This window comes from Coptis chinensis, chromosome 4 (genome assembly GCF_015680905.1).
Source record: "Coptis chinensis isolate HL-2020 chromosome 4, ASM1568090v1, whole genome shotgun sequence".
Taxonomy (NCBI): Eukaryota; Viridiplantae; Streptophyta; class Magnoliopsida; order Ranunculales; family Ranunculaceae; genus Coptis; species Coptis chinensis.
The window spans coordinates 6,275,293-6,293,411 of record NC_141459.1 but is presented as its reverse complement, the minus strand read 5'-3'; the positions used below and the strand labels follow the sequence as shown (position 1 = coordinate 6,293,411).

At 38.7% G+C, this 18,119-nt stretch overlaps 1 protein-coding gene, 1 long non-coding RNA gene and 1 pseudogene across 2 annotated transcripts; 2 read left to right on the top strand and 1 right to left on the bottom strand.

Moving 5' to 3' along the window:
* The first annotated feature begins 308 nt into the window (after nucleotides 1-308).
* LOC147501490 (cytochrome P450 CYP82D47-like) lies at nucleotides 309-2,519 on the top strand. Its single transcript, XM_086606559.1, has 2 exons — nucleotides 309-1,385; nucleotides 1,647-2,519. Exons 1-2 carry the CDS (start codon nucleotides 450-452, stop codon nucleotides 2,265-2,267), a joined length of 1,557 nt encoding a protein of 518 aa, XP_086462685.1. The 5' UTR covers nucleotides 309-449; the 3' UTR covers nucleotides 2,268-2,519.
* Nucleotides 2,520-13,558: 11,039 nt separating this feature from the next.
* LOC147501488 (uncharacterized) lies at nucleotides 13,559-17,942 on the bottom strand. Its single transcript, XR_015221393.1, has 3 exons — nucleotides 17,498-17,942; nucleotides 15,296-15,353; nucleotides 13,559-13,924 (listed from the first exon to the last, which is right to left on the bottom strand). It is a non-coding gene; the product is annotated as an uncharacterized LOC147501488 (long non-coding RNA).
* On the top strand, nucleotides 15,565-17,246 carry LOC147501489 (ACT domain-containing protein ACR12 pseudogene; annotated as a pseudogene).
* Nucleotides 17,943-18,119: the final 177 nt, after the last annotated feature.

Below are 18,119 nucleotides of genomic sequence, written 5' to 3'. Positions count from 1 at the left end.
TTGTCCTTTAAAGTCACTCTCTGTTTTATAAATCTGGTGTAGTGGCTAGTGGGTACTTATTTTATAGTTTTCTATTTTTGTTTTTTAAATCTGGCATAGCCTAAAGTGGTGCACTTACTTTATAGTTTTCTGTTTTTTTTCACTTATCAAAAAAAATTAAAATAAATAAGATCCAAAACAAACTCACATTCTCTCTTTTCCTTTTTGTTTTTGATTTTCGACAATATTATAATAATATGGCGAAGGGTAACTGTCAACCGGTGGTCAACATCAAATTTAATAGAGTTCGGTCACACGTACATGTCCTCATACATAATAAATGTAGTCTTCATCTGTATTTTATCGGCATAAGTTCGGTGTATTTAATGTTAACAATGAGCATTGGGCAGGCCTGCTCGTTCATCTCCTCGTAAAGTCTTCAAAACTACTTAGAATAAGCTAAGGAATTCATGGATTCACTTCAACAGTGTTTAGGAGGTATTCTTGCCTTACTAATCTTTCTTGGTTATCTGCAATGGAAGAGAAGGAGTGACAAGTGCACAGAAGCTCCTCAACCGGATGGGGCATGGCCCATCATAGGCCATTTGCCTATGTTAATGAGACCCCAAATCATACATAGAACGTTGAGCACCATGGCTGATAAACAGGGCCCAGCGTTCACTCTCCGGCTTGGTATACATAAAACATTGGTGGTGAGTAGTTGGGAGGTAGCCAAGGAGTGTTTCACTACCAACGACAAGGTCCTCGCAACCCGCCCAACCTCCATCGCCGTAGAGATATTGGGCTACAATTATGCCTTATTTGCCTTTGCTCCTTATGGCTCATATTGGCGTGAAGGCCGCAGGATAGCAATACTTGAGCTTCTCTCAAACCATAGGCTCGAGTTGCTGAAACATGTTCGGATCTCTGAGGTGAGCACATCAATAAGAGAATTGTACCACTTCTGGCAAGCAAATTGTGATATAACAAATGGATCTATTTTGGTGGAGATGAAACAATGGTTTGGTGACTTGACACTAAACGTGGTTGTTAGAATGGTTGCTGGAAAGCGGTACATGGGTGGCAGTGTTAAATCGGATGATGTTGAGGGAAGGCGATTTCAGAAGGCCATTAAAGATCTCTTTGAGTTATTTGGACTGTTTGTATTGTCAGACGCACTTCCATATCTGGGGTGGTTAGACCTCCACGGCCATAAGAAAGCCATGAAACAGACTGCCAAAGAACTGGATAGCATTATGCAGAGATGGTTGGAAGAACATCGTCGAAATTTATTGGATGATAAAACAAAGGAGGAGAAGGACTTCATGTATGTATTGTTATCTATCATTGGCGATAAAAAGCTATTTGGTTATGACGCCGACATCGCTAACAAAGCTATTTGCCTAGTAAGTACTACTGTTAACTTAAAGATATATATGCCCCCGAGTTTATCATGTGATTTAGTGGTTTTGTATGTCTGCGTGTCTGTAACTGCCTGCAATTTCTCCAAAAATAAGGAATTTCCCTTGTCATCAAACAAACTAATAATTGCACAGATTATTCTCATATCAACAATTAAGGATGAAAATCACACACACGCACACAAACATGCATAAACACATGCACATGCAAATGATATTAACAATTTAGCATTGTGCTGTTTGCAGAATATGATTATAGCAGGTACTGATACTCAAATGATCACTCTAACATGGGTTCTTTCTTTACTACTCAACAATCGACACATTTTAAAGAAGGCCCAAGAAGAAATCGACACTAGTGTTGGAAAAGATAGACAAGTCGATGAGTCAGACATAGTGAAGCTAGCGTACCTCCAAGCAATTGTGAAGGAAGCGTTGCGTCTCTACCCACCTGCTCCTCTATCCGCACAACACGAGGCCATGGAGGACTGCACTGTGGCTGGATATTATGTCCCAGCTGGTACACGCCTAATAACAAACATACGGAAGATTCAACGAGATCCACGCGTATGGTCTAACCCTGGTGAGTTTCATCCAGAGAGATTTCTCACAAACCAAGCAAATGTGGACTTTAGAGGTCAATGTTTTGAGTACATTCCTTTCGGATCTGGAAGACGAATCTGCCCAGGCATTTCATTTGCGCTTCAAGTGGTGCACTTGACATTAGCACGTATCCTACAGGGCTTTGATTTTGAAACACCAATGAATGCATCTGTGGACATGACTGAGGCACCGGGACTGACAAATGACAAAGCAACCCCTCTTCAAGTTCTAATCACCCCACGTCTCCACCCAAACCTATACTAAGGATGCAGTGCTAAGCTGATATTATGATCCAGATTTCTGTTTGAAGTTATAAATCATACCACATTATTGAGTTAAGTGGGTATGTAAGAGAACCTTTTCGTAACTTATGACGCCTGCAATCTATACATACGCATGCATGTACACTTAAAATGTGTGGCAAAGTTGTATACTTTGTAAGCGACTCTCTGTGTTGTATTTAGCTACTAGTTAATGCGCGTGCGAATTTTATAAAGAAGCATCCTTTCAACAGTGTGTTAACGTTATTCTTATTTGTACGTAATACTTTCAATCTTACATTTACAATAATAGTTTATCAATTATCACAATGGATTCTATTATTGTTTTCTATTCCATTTTAGTATTGTGGAGACATTCATGGCAACTGTTTCGGCAATAAACTGCTTCAACACAACGAGAGCAATGGTGACGAACGCACTAAGAAATAGAGGATTTTGATGTTGGGGGAGATGAAACTGAACCAAATAATGGTCGCCGCTATGTACTCCAAGATCTATTCTCTAGGGATCAAGTTTCCACGTAGTTCCTTATGAAAAATAATGTGGTATTTATATAGGTAGAGTAGAGAGTCCTTGTAGCTCAAGTAATCTTGTTGTTTGAGTAATTGTGATAGAATACAATTTGTCAATTGATAATTATATCTTTGATAAGAAATGAATCGGATATAAATCAATGTACATTAGTGGCGATCATGTGGCTAAGGTTGACGCTTTAGACACATGAGTTAATGGGTTTATACATTGATCCATGATATTGCGAATTGGGCTTTAGCCCTGTTGATTAAATGAATAAAATAGAGACCCCTACTAATGGGCGTTTGCCCACGTAGGTGGGGGTCGAACATCACCGCCCCTCTTTGTCGGTGAACAAAGTTCACATGGCAAAGAAGAAAAGATAAATCACGAAAGCGTGAATTAATAAAAGAGTAAGCGGAGTGTATAACAAAGTGTCGTGTGAGCGTAAACGATAAGATAAATGGACAATCGGGAAAATTTTGTGAATTAGTGGAAATGAAAAAATGTCAAATTAACATTATACGGGACGAATGGCGTAGTTAAATAAAAACGGCCGAAAACGATAGATAGAATAAAAGATGCACATAAATAAAATTGCAAAAGAAATTGATTGGCTTAAAATCACGAGATCAACGCGTCCACGATAATAACGTGAAATCGAATTCGACGAAGCGTGCCAACGGAATAGCGATATTTGGACTATACCGTTGAAAATTAAACGTAGGGGCAGTATAGTAATAACAATAATAAAAGGAAGTTAAACAGTAATTGGACTCAAAGTGTTCGGATGAGATAAGAATTGAGAGTAGAGATGAAGTCGGAGTTGGAGAAGAATTCCACCAGCACTGGAAAACCCGCGCATAATCCTATATAAGTGCTGGGGCCGCATATCCTACTCCATAAAAAAAAAATAATAATAAAAAATTAAAAATAATAATAAAAAATAAAAATAAAAAATAAAAACATAATACAAGGGTTACTTACCACGGTATCATCAGCCTCCAAGATGCGCTGAAGGGTGAGTATTCCGCTATCAAATCTTGCTGTAGCGAAAGATACAACAAAATCTTTTGAAGGCGCCAGTAACAGGATGACTTTGTAAATAAGCCGTTTTTCATGATCTTTCCGATCACTTTTTACTGGTGCGATAGTAAGAATAGATGAAGACGATGATGAGAGGAGTTGCCTGGAACAATAGGAACGTATAGGTGGATGAGAACGATACTAACTTTTTCTTCAAAACCCGCAACTTTTCTTCATCGAAACTTCTCTTGCCTACGTCTGCGTCGGAGAATATGACAGAACAATGTCAATGATTTTCGATAGTATAAACCAGGTATGATAGTATTATTTTTATCGGTTATTGCAAACTTGTGTTTAAGTCCGAAAGATGATGAAATCGGATATTTTTGCCGCAGTTAAAACGGAAGATGTAGTAGGGCCAAAAAATTCATGAAAAAGTCGCGAAGAAAAAAATATCGTTCGAATGAAGTCAATGCCTTAGAAGAGATAGAGAAAGTGAAGATACTCAACCAAAAATTAGAAGAGGCAAACAAAGCGTTAAGCGAAACCATCAGAGAGTTAGAAGACGAAAACAAAAACTTAACCGAGCGGACGGAATAAGCAGATGAGAGATCGTACGAAGAATTTGGGAAAGCCTGTGAGATAATGAAGGAACACAAACACTTAAAAGCAGATGTGATAGAATTGAAGTCATTCGTGGCGACCAAAGATCAGGAACTTAAACGTGCGCAAAAAGAGGTAGAGAAAAATAACAAGCAAATGATGATTTAAACGAGCGGCTCGGCCAAGATCACATGCAAATGGCACCGTGAATCGTCCGTAAGACAACCGTGAGACTTTAATAGAAACGGGCGATGAACTAGAACGTGAGAAGATGAATTACAAGGATTTGTAACGAAGTTGTATATGTGAAAAGTTGGGAAGAAACCATTGGATTTTCCCAAACCAATGATCATGTGATTTGCGAAGTATGTAATACCGTAGAGCTAAAAATTCTTTTTTATGAAAATAAAAATAAAGTATGTGTTGGCTATTGAATATCATTGTGATGTCAGATAACATACCTGTATAAAACTTAGTGTTGTTGATTTATGAATGTAAAAGAACGAGACGCCCCCATGTAGAGAGAAAAACCTCCCAATATAGAACCATTGAAGAAAATTATTGAAAGGCAAAGGGGACATGATCGTCCTCAATGAACCTAGCTAGTCAGGTGTTAAAATATTTGTACCGAATGTGAAGCAAGGCCTGACAACTGTTGGAGTTGTCACGGGTTCAAAGTCGTCACCCGTGCACTGGAACCAAACTAAAACACAACGCCATTGCCTTAGTAGTGGAATTAGCACGAATATTGTATTGTGGGAGTATTGTAATAATTGTTCCGAGCAAGAATAACCATCTTATTGACTCGGATTTCCCTCAAGTAGGCATGAATGCGACTTACTTGGACCGAAAAAGGCATAATATGGATGACCTTTCTGGAATGAACGTTAATGAATGACATTGTTGAACATAAGAGTACAGACGAATAGAGAAATGTAAAATGACAACCAAACTAAGATAATGGAAGTTGAATGCCTTTATTGATGGATAAAATAGAACGAACTACATAGATGGATAGATTTGTTATTGATGGAGTAATGTAAAATTGCAAAAAATTTCCTAACGGTAAAACTTGCGAAGGTGGTAAGCATTCCATGGCTTCTCTATTATTCTTCCAGAAATAGTACGGAGGAAATATGACCCCTTAGATGCTGGATGATCTATGATGTAGGGTCCTTGCTAATTTTCCCCAAACTTTCCTGATTCTATAAGCTTTGGGTTTCTACAGAGAACCCAGTCTTCAGGAGCAAAAGACTTAGGACGGATCTTCTTGTCGTAGTTCCGTTTCATGTCAGCTTGATACTTAATAAGCTGTTGTAGTCCCTCAGAGCGAACCTCATCAATAAGAGCTTTTGACTGAGCCAAAGTAGTGTCATTGGAACTGTTTCAACTTTGCCCGACCGAGATGTACTGGAAATCAATTCTATAGGTAAGACTGCTTCAACACCATATGCCAGGTTAAAAGGAGATAATGCAGTTGAATATTTTGGCGTTGTCCTATAAGCCCACAAGACAGCTGGTAACTCCTTGACCCAATTTCCTTTGGCGCCAGTTAAACGCCTCTTTAGTTTGGCCAAAATCACCTTATTGGTGGCTTCGGCCTACCCTATTAACTTCGCGGATGATAAGGTGCGGAGAAGTTATGCCGTATCTTCAAATTAGCAACGTAGGCCGATTTAATTTCTTCAAACATCAAATTGTTTACCATTATCGATACAAGTGCCGAGGGGGATGCCAAAACGACAAACAATATTTCTCCAAAAACATTTTGACGTTGGAAGCATGGATTTGGACCAAAGGCTTTGCTTCTACCCATTTGGTAAAGTGTCGGTTGCCACAAGAAGGAATCATATACTACTTGGAGCTTTAGGTAAAGGGCCAATAATGTCTAAGCCCCATTTGGCAAATGGCCATGGGCTAAGCATGGGATGCAACTCAAGAATGTAGTTTACTCATATTATCGTGCTTTTGGCATGGCTCACACCTCTCGGATAGGTGTTTTACATCCTTTGCATCTCTCGCCACCAATAGCCCCGTGTCATAGCCTTATGAGCTAAACTTAAGCCCCTTGAGTGGCTTCCGCGATAAGCCGGAGTGAATCTCTTCCAAAACTTGAAGTCCTTTCCTGTTTTGAGAGGCATCGCAACATAGGGTTTAAGTCCGAGCCTTTGCGATATAAGTGCAAACTTCCGTCGATGAATGAGATATCACAAAAATTTCCATGCATCGCGTTTGATTCTTTCAATGAGTTTTGGTTCTGGCGAAGTGAAGAAACTTGCAAGTAGTGGATATAAGGAAGACGCCAATCTTGCGCATCGGAGATCATCACTGGCTCTGATAGTATCATATCGGGAACCGGGGACTATCATCTGCTTCATGTACCAACTCGCTATCTGTTTCGGGAGCGAATTCAAGAGGAACAAATGGATCTATAGATTCTAATGGAAGATCCAAAGTATGGTCATGTTGTGAATTTTCCATCTCCCTTTTCCGCTTCCGAGTCATGATTGGTGCGATTATCGTGGGTCATATTTTTTTCAAGGCAAGCGCATGAAAGCAAAACAAGTAATTGCTTTCATGTACATACAAGTCATGCAATTCTTTTTCGGTAAAAGTCAATGCTTGGCTCTTTCACGGAACTCCACGGTGATGTGTCTTAACTCTTCGCTTCTAACGGCGGATAGATAAAGCCGATGAATCAAGCATGGCGATATGTCATTTCGGGATCTTTGAGTGATAGAGATGCTATCAAATTGTCGAAAGGCTATGTATCAAACCAAGATAAGCCGCCATACGATCATCTCTTGCTTCAAAAGACCCCAAACCGATTGGCCACAAGGCGAGAATCCGTGTATAATGGAGCTTTTCGCCCCGAACTTCAAAGTCGTTCTCAAGGCACAAATGGCAGCCTCATACTTTCGGCCGTTATTTGAAGCGGCGAAGCCAAGTCGCACAGATTTCTCAATCTTCTTTCCGCCGGGTTTAACAAAAACACATCCAATTCCAGACCCAGATTTATTATGGGAGCCGTCTGAATAAACAATCCATAGGTCAATGGGATTAGGAATTGCGTTTTGCAAGTTGGTTTTAAATTAAGCCCCGGTTATTGGTGGCAGAATGTCTTCCATGGATTCTTCTTGGCGCAAGAAATCGTCAATAGGAGAATCATCAATCGGAAAATCAGCTATCAAAGAAGCTAGAGCATGTCCTTTTTCAGCAGTACGACTTTCAAAGACAATGCTATATGCACTAAGATAACTTTCCCATTCGGCTAATCTGCTTGATTCCTGTGCATTACGAAAGATCTTGCGTAAGGGATACTCGGTATAAACTCTGACCAACCTTCCCTGGAAGTATGGTTTTAACCGACGAGCGGCATGAACCAATGCAAGTGCCATTTTTTCCATCTTTGAATAACGAGACTCAGCTCCGGTTAGCGTCTTACTGATAAAAAAGACGGGTCTACCATCATCGACGAAAAGAACAGCACTAACAGCTTGAGTTGTAGCTGCTAGGTACATGCCAATCGGTTGACCCGTTGAAGGACTTGTCAATATAGGAGGGTGACCAAGTATTTATCAACTATTGCAATGTCATCTCATAATCAATGTTCCAAGTTGCGCCCCCTTTAAAGTCCGGAAGAAGGGATGACAACGATCGGAATATTTAGAAATAAATCTATGAAGATGCAAAAGCCGACCCGAAGAAAGCCGTTGAATTTCCTTCTTATTTTTGGTGATGGTATATCAATAACGGCACGATATCGATCAGGATTAATCTCAATACCTCTACGAGTCATGAGGTATCCCGAAATTTTCCAGAAGAGAGGCCAAAAGAACATTTGGCGGGATTGAGTCTCATGTTATACTTGTTAAGCCTATCAAAACAAGTTGAAGATCGGAAAGATGATCACCGGTAAGCCGATTTAACGACTATATCATCAATATAAGCCTCCATTATTATCCCGGAGATCGGAAAAATTGTATTGACTAGCTTTTGGTAGGTTGCACCGGCATTTTTCAGACCAAAAGGCATAACGATTAATAGCGAGAAAATGCCTTGGTCGGTAATAAAAGGTGAACTCTTGGTCATCAACATTCAAAGTGATCCGGTAGTACCCGAAGAAGCATCCATGAAAGATAGGCGTTGGAATCGAAGTGGCATCCACTAGTTCGGAATTCGTGGCAATGGATACGGATGAATCGGACAAAATTTGGGTTAAGGTTTGTAAAGTCAATACAAATTCTGATTTGTCCGTTTCTTTTTTAGCCTTGCGGACGACATTAGCAAGCCATTTTGGGTAAGTAACTTCGTCGGATAAAGTTAACCACAAGTAGCTTATCAATCTCATCTTTAACTTTGAGCTTCCGATCGTGCCATTCTTCTTGGTTTTGGCGAAACGGCTGAAACTTGGATCAATGTCAAGTTTATGACAGCAAACGAATGGTCTATTCCGGCATTTCCTCAATTTTCCAAAGTTTAAGATACGCTTTTGGCCCCCATTTGTAAAGGGAAACCAACTCTTGTTGTTCATTTCGAAAGTTCAACGGAAAATAAAAGTGGTTTCTTCTCTGAATCTCCTACTTGTACTTCCAAAAGTCGATCCCAGAAGTGCCCTTGCACATGAGCCTCAATATTATAGATGGAGGGCACGCGCTTTGGTAATAACTTGGCGGGGGAACTTGCAAGGATCATTATTACCTCGAACTTCTGATTTTTTATAATCATCCATTGCTTTGTCATGACAAGAATGGGCAGATACCGTCACTACTGAACCTTGCAAATATGCCCGAGAGAATGGGAACTTGACACCGATGAAATGTGGAGACTACAGACCCCATGGAATGTATCCAATCTCGCCCAAAATTGCGTTATAGTGGGATCGACAAATCCATCAATAAGAAATCGAGCTCAACTTCTTTGTTCATTAATTTGATTGGTAAGGTAATTCTTCCAACCGCGAAGATGTTGTCCCGTCAAAACCGATGATAGGATTGTCTTCGGCGATGATCATACCGTCAGCGAAGTTGCATCGAGAATAACATCCACCGAAAATGACGCCGGAGGTGGCCCCTATGTCGATCATTACCCGTTGAACACGAGAAGCACCTATAGACCACGAAATTATAACTGCGTCATAGTGAGGGTGATATACACCAAGGAGATCATCATCAGTGAATCGGAGGGGCTCTTCTTCAGAAGTCTCGGTCTGGATTCCTTTGACAAAATCGACTTTGTTGATACGGTTAAACTCACCAACATAACAAACTTTCAAATGCTTTTGATTCTTACTCGACTTTTGGAAAAAGACTCAACATGAGAATGGGAAACATTAATGACATGCTCATAAGTTCGCAAAAGAACTTTGTTGAGAGTTTTTAATAAGATATTCATTTAAAAGTCCTTTCTCCACTAATTTCTGAATCCGACCCCGAAGAGAGCGACAAAGTTCTGTCTCATGGCCATAGTCATTATGGAATTTACACCACAAAGCTTTGTCCCTTGTCGCTTTGGTATCTTCCGAAAGTGGATTAAGGCGGGGAAAGAAGATTTCCACTTTTCAACTTCTCATATATAGCAGTACTTGGCATTGAGCGGGGTCAGTTTTAGCTCAGGTAGAGTTTTTCCATCACAATTGAAATTGACTTGCTTCTAACTGTCATTCTTTCCATCGTTATGTTGTTGATCTGACTGTCCTTGCTCCGGCTTAAAATTTTTGCTTTCGGAAAAATCTTTACTCGAATATCTTTGTCCCTTTGTTTGCTTCGCCCGATAGGTTCTCCTCGATCACGGATGTGTTGTTCAGCCCTAACATACGGATCGTGATCGAGTTTTAAAGGGACATCTTTAATTAGAGAGTGGTAAAGATCCCTTACAATGAAGTTCGAACTTACGTCTCTTTCATAATATAATGCTTCTTTAAAGGCTTAAAAGAAGCATCCCATCGAAAACTTCGGAACATCTGCCGCTGCCTTTGAACCTAGTAACAAAAGTATGTAACTTCGTCCACGTTGTTGCTTGATGTTCAGAAGTGAGTCGACATCCTTTGGCGTCTTGCAATTGTGGCGGAAACGATTAACAAACTGATTTTCTAGTTCATTGAATTGGTGAATTGATCTTGAAGGCAACTCACTAAACCAGCGTAACGCTTCTCCCTTTAGAGTCGATGGAAAGAGCTTACATATGAGCGGATCATCTCCACCCCATAACACCAACTTATTTTTGAACGATAGAACATGTAAGCCAGGATCTCCTTCCGACTCATCATAAAGTTCAAAATCGGGTTGTTTGAAGTCGGGATGGTGGTAAGCTTCTTGAATGTCGACCGAAAACTTATCAAGTACGCCATCATTGACTGTCAAGTTTTTCATTCTTACATCCCTTGACTCTCTATCGTTAAGTTCTTTTGCAATCAACTCTTTCAGCTGTTGTTCTGTTAGAGTTAAAGTATTGGCTCGAACAACTGGACACCCCCGGTCGTGCCCATGTGGAGAAGGATACCTTCCATTATCTCTTATTGGAGTTAAAGATCTTTAGCGGTACCCACGATCTCCGACCGGTGATTGTCTTTGTCTATCCTGTAACCGGCTGTCTAGGCGGTAGTCACCCTTGGCGGGTGGTCGGAATAATTATACCACTCCATGTTTTGTTGTTTTTATGCGGGATGCCCACCTTCCCGATCATGTCGGACACATGTCGGATGGCGGTCTTCCCGAAATTGCTTCTCGAGGTAAATCTTCCCTTTGAGATCGGACATGTCTAGGGTAGTAGTTATCCCCGCCAATCCGATTCTCCCCATAAGTACGGATAATAGGGCCATTACTCCTAGAGCGCGCAATCGGTTGATTGTGCTTGAGAAATAGCGTTCTTGAGGAGGACGAAGTGGATCGTGAAGATGGTCCCATACACTTGAATGGCTGCGTCCCTTCATGGTCGCCTTGATGTTGTTGAATTTGCAACATCGCCCACCGCCTTTGCCTCTTTTTGCCTCCTTCTCAAGTTCCTATTTAAATTTTTGACTCGTCATAACTCCCACTCAACCGTATTAGGGGTGAATTGGCTGTTACTATCACCTTTTCCGCTAGTTGGCGTGAGAGTAACGTTCACGTCCATATCCATGTCGACTGAAGGATCGACATGGACAGACGGCGGACCGCATGGAGGATTACTGACTTGTCGATTTTCTTGTTGCAAGGCTGTTAAGGGTGGCGGCTCTTGTACTGCCTTTTGCGGAGGAGGTGGCGCTGCTACAGTTGGATGTTGAGAATTGATTCTACTACTAGGAGCAACTTGATTGTTCAACGGTTCATGCATCGGCCGATTTGAATTTCGAGGGTTGCGATTCTTGTTTGTAGGAGGAATATGTTGACTATTTGGTCTGGTTCTTGTGCTTACCATCTTGATTGTTTCACGTGATAATGAATTCTCTTTTCCCCACAGACGGTGCCAATTATGTTTCGGCAATAAACTGCTTCAACACAACGAGAGCAATGGTGACGAACGCACTAAGAAATAGAGGATTTTGATGTTGGGGGAGATGAAACTGAACCAAATAATGGCTGCGCCACGCATCCAAGATCTATTCTCTATGGATCAAGTTTCCACGTAGTTCCTTATGAAAAATAATGTGGTATTTATATAGGTAGAGTAGAGAGTCCTTGTAGCTCAAGTAATCTTGTTGCTTGAGTAATTGTGATAGAATACAACTTGTAACCGATAATTATCTCTTTGATAAGAAATGAATCGGACATAAATCAATGTACATTAGTGGTCGATCATGTGGCAAAGGTTCAGCCTTAGACACATGAGTTAATGGGATTATACATTGATCCATGATATTGCGAATTGGGCTTTAGCCCTGTTGATTAAATGAATAAAATAGAGACCCCTACTAATGGACGTTTGCCACGTTGGTGGGGGTCGAAACAACAACCATTGTATTATCATTAGCTGTGATGTTATTGTATTAGCATAATAAATTTCTTGGCATGGTATTGTGTAGTAAAATTGCAAATGGACGACATTCTTGAAGTTATCATGAATTAATGTATCCCCGAAGGCTTAGCATGTCATAACTTTCTATGGTAATTGATAATGAAGTGGAGTACGTCTTGAAGAAACTTACATTTTAACAAAAGTAGACTGACGCATTGAACACATGAACTTACTTTTCAAGTTAGATATTGTCCAAAACTATGTTAGATCTATACCATCTATTGAAACTCGATTCGTTAAAATCTCAATTTGAAAATAATTGATATCACAAAGTGATTCAATTAACCAAATGACAAATATCAAACCCCTAGCAAATCACTTCTTCATTTATAGTCGTGAAATACTAATATTGTGTAAAGTTGTTTTTTCTTCAACACCAACAACCAAGACATCATGATGTCCATTAGCTCAAGGAACCATACTGCATAGTGATAATGAAATATAAGCCAACAATGAAAATTCTACTTCCAAAAAGGCCACGCAAAATTTTCTTAGTTGCATCATACAAAAACACAAAATTGTGCATTGTTGAAGCTGTTGGTGCTTGTCTAATTGTATAATCCAAATAAAACATTTATTATTACTGAAATCCAACACAAACTAAATCATTCTATAACCAATAAAACCTTTGATATTTTCCTTTCTATTATTCTTCTTGCCATGCCCAAGCTGAATAGAGTATAAGCATCCACATTAACTTGCTTAGGCTATACTAAATCACATAATTGTAGCTAAAATTATCTATATCGGTGGTAATATTTAGAACGAAGTAGGCATAACTCATGATGTGGCGAATCTAATATAAAAATTCCAATACCAAAGCTATTAAGTTATGACTCCGTCATTCCATGTTGTTTAAAATTTGGAATCCAACATCTTAAGATAAAGTATATAAGCAAAGTCAATTCATACAATTTAGTTTTGTTTTGTCGTTTTTTATTTACACATGCATGGTCTACTAACATTATCTAGAGATCTAGCTTGGAATGTTTCCCAAGTGTTTTCTATAAACGATAAAACTAAGTAAGATGAAATATTCTAAGGGATCTGGCCAGATCCTAAGGATCACAATTAGACTTCAAACTTCAACAAAAAAAGTAATTTAATATTTTTTTTTTGTTACTGGGTAAGCTATAATTTCGACTAACATCAAAATGACACAAATTTATTAAGGAGGGTAGAAACAACATTCCAACTCATTTCCCATAATTCATTATATATTTTCCATGCCAAATGATCTAACTGTCATTACATATTCATACATTTAATCGACTTTCATCACCATGGTGTTGGTCACAACCAACTGAAGTACGTTACAATGAGATTTTGCCATCTCAAAATCCAATCAGGTCTTTCTCTCGAATCTCTACAGTGCGAGGAAGACTTGTAAATTTTTCTAGAGGCAAACATTATGGATGCATTTGTTGATACCTTAACTTATCTGCTTATTGAAGTCACCATTAACTTCTCCATTGTTCTTGCTACCTTAAGCCCTCTTGATAGCTGATATTAGACATGGTAGAAAACCAATAGATCACATACATATTGGATAATCCTTAGTTGTCTTTTGAACATATAGCAAGTTATGCCTCGTAAATTTATGCATTCTAGGAAAAGGTTGTCAAAAGGGAATTCACATGATTAAGACTCAATGACACTAGATAGATGCCCTCAAGCACTGTGAAGATGAAACCATAGTACTATTTATTCAAAAAGGGAGCCACAGTTGTCAATGATATGCTAGAAACTATCCATGTTTGTCACTGTGTTGCCTATATTTCCAATACTAAGCCAGTGACATGAACTAAATGCATAATATATCACTTGAGAAGTCATTGCTCTGAACACTAGGGCTGGTCATCGAGCTACCCGAGTCGAGTTTTGCTATACTCGAGCTCGACTCGCACATGTAGAAGCTCAACTCGAACTCGACTCGAGCTCGCATTCGAGGTTAATATTGAAGCTCAAGCTCGACTCACCTAGTTATACTAATAGCTCAAGCTCGACTCGGCTCGACTCGTTTTACATTTCGAGCTCGAGCTCAGGTTCAAACTCGAGTTCAATTATGCTCGTTTGAACTCGAACTCGAGCTCAAACTCGAAAAAAATGTATATAAAACATTAAAACTAGTATAAATTGTAAATTATAGTTGGGTATAAAGTATAAAATGTCGTATAAATTATAAATTATATACTACGTATGGGCTTATAAAACGAGTAGCTCGCGAGCTACTCAAACTCGAGCTCGACTCGAGTAGCTCGCGAGTTATGAGCTACTCGAACTCGAACTCGAACTACTCGCTATCTAGAATGAGCTTTAAATTAAGCTCAAGCTCGACTCATACTTTTGTGCGAACGAGTTTGAGTCGAGCCTTCGACGAGCCGAGCTCGAGCTACTCACGAATAGCTCGACTCGATGACCAGCCCTATTGAACACAACAATATTGACTCTACCATATGATTATTAGAACATAATCCTCCCTGTTGCAAACGACACACCACTATCGATACTGTACGAATGTTTTAGTTAATTTCATTTAATAAAAATATTAACATAATTATGTGTCAATAAGAAGAATAAACTTGCAAAGACTTCTTAAAAATAATAATAATAATAATAATAATAATAATAATAATAATAATAATAAATAAATAAATAAATAAATAAAACCAGTCAATTCCAAGTAAAAATATGTAAAAGAATAAACCATTGAAAAAACGTAAACTACCGACAATGACTCACCCCACTAAGAATTCTTACTAATTCGCAAACATACAATGCAAATAGTGACTAACCATTAAGGTTCAACGCAAGAATGTAAATAGATAATCTATAACTAATTGCTAAACAACAAAATAGTTTGGGATTCAATACCTCTTTTCAAGGGAAGTTTTAGAGATATGATTATCAAGTTGACCTTCTTCCCATCTGGCTAGAACACAAACAACAACAATAATGCCTAGTGAGAGATCATGGATTACTTTTAAAACAAACAAACATATTTTCATAGCTATAAAGAGGAGAAGAGAATTTTTATTCAAATGATACTGGATCTTACTAAGTCATCGTGCACTCTATTAGATGCTTACCAGCAAGAATTTGAGACTGAAAATTCAAAGAGAACACTGAATATGTTTTGCCACGAAGTCACAGTTAGGGTTTCTGTAATACTATACCAGGAAGTCATGGTGCATGTGTATCTGAAAAGAGTAGATCTTCCATAGTTCCTTTTGATAAGTGCTTCCGCACAATAAAAAGCCAAAGAAATTGAGAAAACAGAAACATGAAAGAGGAAGAAATTGCAGTTTAATTCAACAATACCAATCAATTATTTATTTAAAAGTAAGTAAAATGCACTGAGAAGAAGGAATAGGTAGCTGCTGGGCTGCCAATTACAACAACTGTTTGGTAACATTGGGATGCTATCTGGAGGAAGCCTTTGACACTTTTTACCATCGAAATAGATTGCATGGGGTAAAACCTACCTGTTGCTAAACGTAAACAATTCTGCATTCTTGCCCATTATCTCAGTTGACACTGAGCCCTCTTGCACATCACTGGCTTGTAGAAGCATCTCGCGTTAACATTACTTATTCCACATAAAATAGCCAACTTCAGGGAGAATTGAAGACGATGATGAAGATGAAGAAGAAGAAATGAAAGCGTTGGCGACAACCATTAATTTTGTTTGTCTGAGAGAGAAAAGAGATCGGATAACTTCAAGATCTTTACACCTTTCGAATTTGTTTCTCAGATTTCTCTTATTCGTCATGGATTGTTCTTTGACCACACTACAACACCAACCATTTCCAGTGAAAACAAATATGTATTGAGAGCTTCAATTGACTCTCCAAAAACAATGGGATCCTTCTCATCTATGGTTGGTCAGGAAGCTGATTCGATTCCCATGCCAATAATCTTGATAGATCAAGATTCAGATTATGATGCAACTATTATACAACTTAGCTTTGGAGATCGTCTTGGGGAACTTATTGACACGTTGAAGGCCCTCAAAGACTTAGGCCTGGATGTGGCGAAGGGTACTATCACAACTGAGGCGTCAGTATTACAAACAAAGTTTTTTATTACACTATTGGACACTGGGCGCAAAGTTAAGGATCCTAATATGCTAGAAAGAATCAGGCTTACCATCATCAACAACCTTCTAAAGTATCATCTAGAATGTAGTGAACGTCTTGCTATGGGTGAGGCTTTTGGAATTAAAGCTCCAGAGAAGAAGGTGGATATTGCAACACACATTCATGTTAAGGCTGATGGACCCAAGAGGCCGGAGCTTGCTTTACATCGAGACAGCGGATCGACCTGGATTGTTACTGGAAATTATTAAGATTGTGACTGATATCAATGTAAATGAGGAAGCAACAGAGATTGACACAGAAGGTTTGGTAGCCAAAGACACATTTCATGTTAGTTACCGGGAGCAGCACTGAACAATTCATTATCACAGGTATTGATAAATTGTCTGCGCTATTACCTTCGAAGGCCTGAGATAGATGAGGACAGCTACCGACCCTTCAAAGAAACAGTCATTGTGAACCATTGTTATTGATGTGTATTAGCGGGCATGTTCCTGGGATTTAGTTCACTATACCAAAAAAACATAAAAGAAATGTCATTATAGTGAAGTTTGGTTGGTGGTTGAATTCTTTCTTGGGACTCATTGGAGGACTGCAAAAACACCTACTGACCACCAATTGTTTCAAGATGTTTCTACTGTTGTATTATGTAATATATTGACCTTAACACGGTTTACGGGTCGGTAGTGTTATAGTTGGTGGATTTTTTCATCCAGCCACATTTTCTTTAGTGCTATATACATATCTTGGATACAATCAGGACTTACGGTCGTCAATCACAGACACTTGGCTAAAAAGTGTTAGCACATTTCCTAAAGCCGATTTCATATTGTGTTGGTAATAGCTAAAAGACATTGTTATTCAATCTCTTTAGAACATTTCTAATGTGCAAAAAAAAAAAAAAACTTATTGAAGGGATACTATTAATATTTAAAGCTTAATAATAGACTACATATTCTGAAGTAAAAAATATAAGCACCTGCAAATCCATATGTTTGCAGCAGTGTACTGTTAAAGCTGTAAACTGATGGAGACAAACTCAGTCCAGGATGTTGAACTGCTGAATTACATGATGAATAATTTCTCCCATAGCTGTAGTTAGAGATTGTTATTTTTATCCTCCAAGGTTTCTCACATGCAAGTGGACTCAAATTGGGCACGTGTGATCCATGGACATCATAGGGTTCTCGAGGTATGTTGGATCCGCTTGCAACAATGAAAAATCCTGACTTCAGTCACATACATATAATATTGGAAAAGGAAGACAAATTAACTTCAACCACTACACTCATGAAGCAAATAGATATTCAAAGAAGACCCGAAACTCTAAAGTTTTTCTGTCAAAAAGATAAAATAGATACGTATACTTCATTTATGAAAATCAATTTGCGTAATTACAAAAATCGCAAAAGAAAATCAATTTACAAAATAAAGCCTAAAAAATGGGAAATCTGATAAAATCAAATCGATAATATAACCCGTAGTTCAAAAGTTCATAATTACAAAAATCGCATAGATGGAAATTTCTTCTTAAAAATAATTAAAAGATACCCGGATCTCAATAAAATAGCATTCAAAAAGGTCTTAAATTGTTATAACTC

What these genes read in the sequence shown, in the direction of transcription:
- LOC147501490 (XM_086606559.1), top strand. Translation starts at nt 450, where the DNA reads ATGGATTCACTTCAACAGTGTTTAGGAGGTATTCTTGCCTTACTAATC. An exon ending in CTAACAAAGCTATTTGCCTA is followed by an intron (nt 1,386 to 1,646) that starts GTAAGTACTACT and finishes TGCTGTTTGCAG; the next exon opens with AATATGATTATAGCAGGTAC.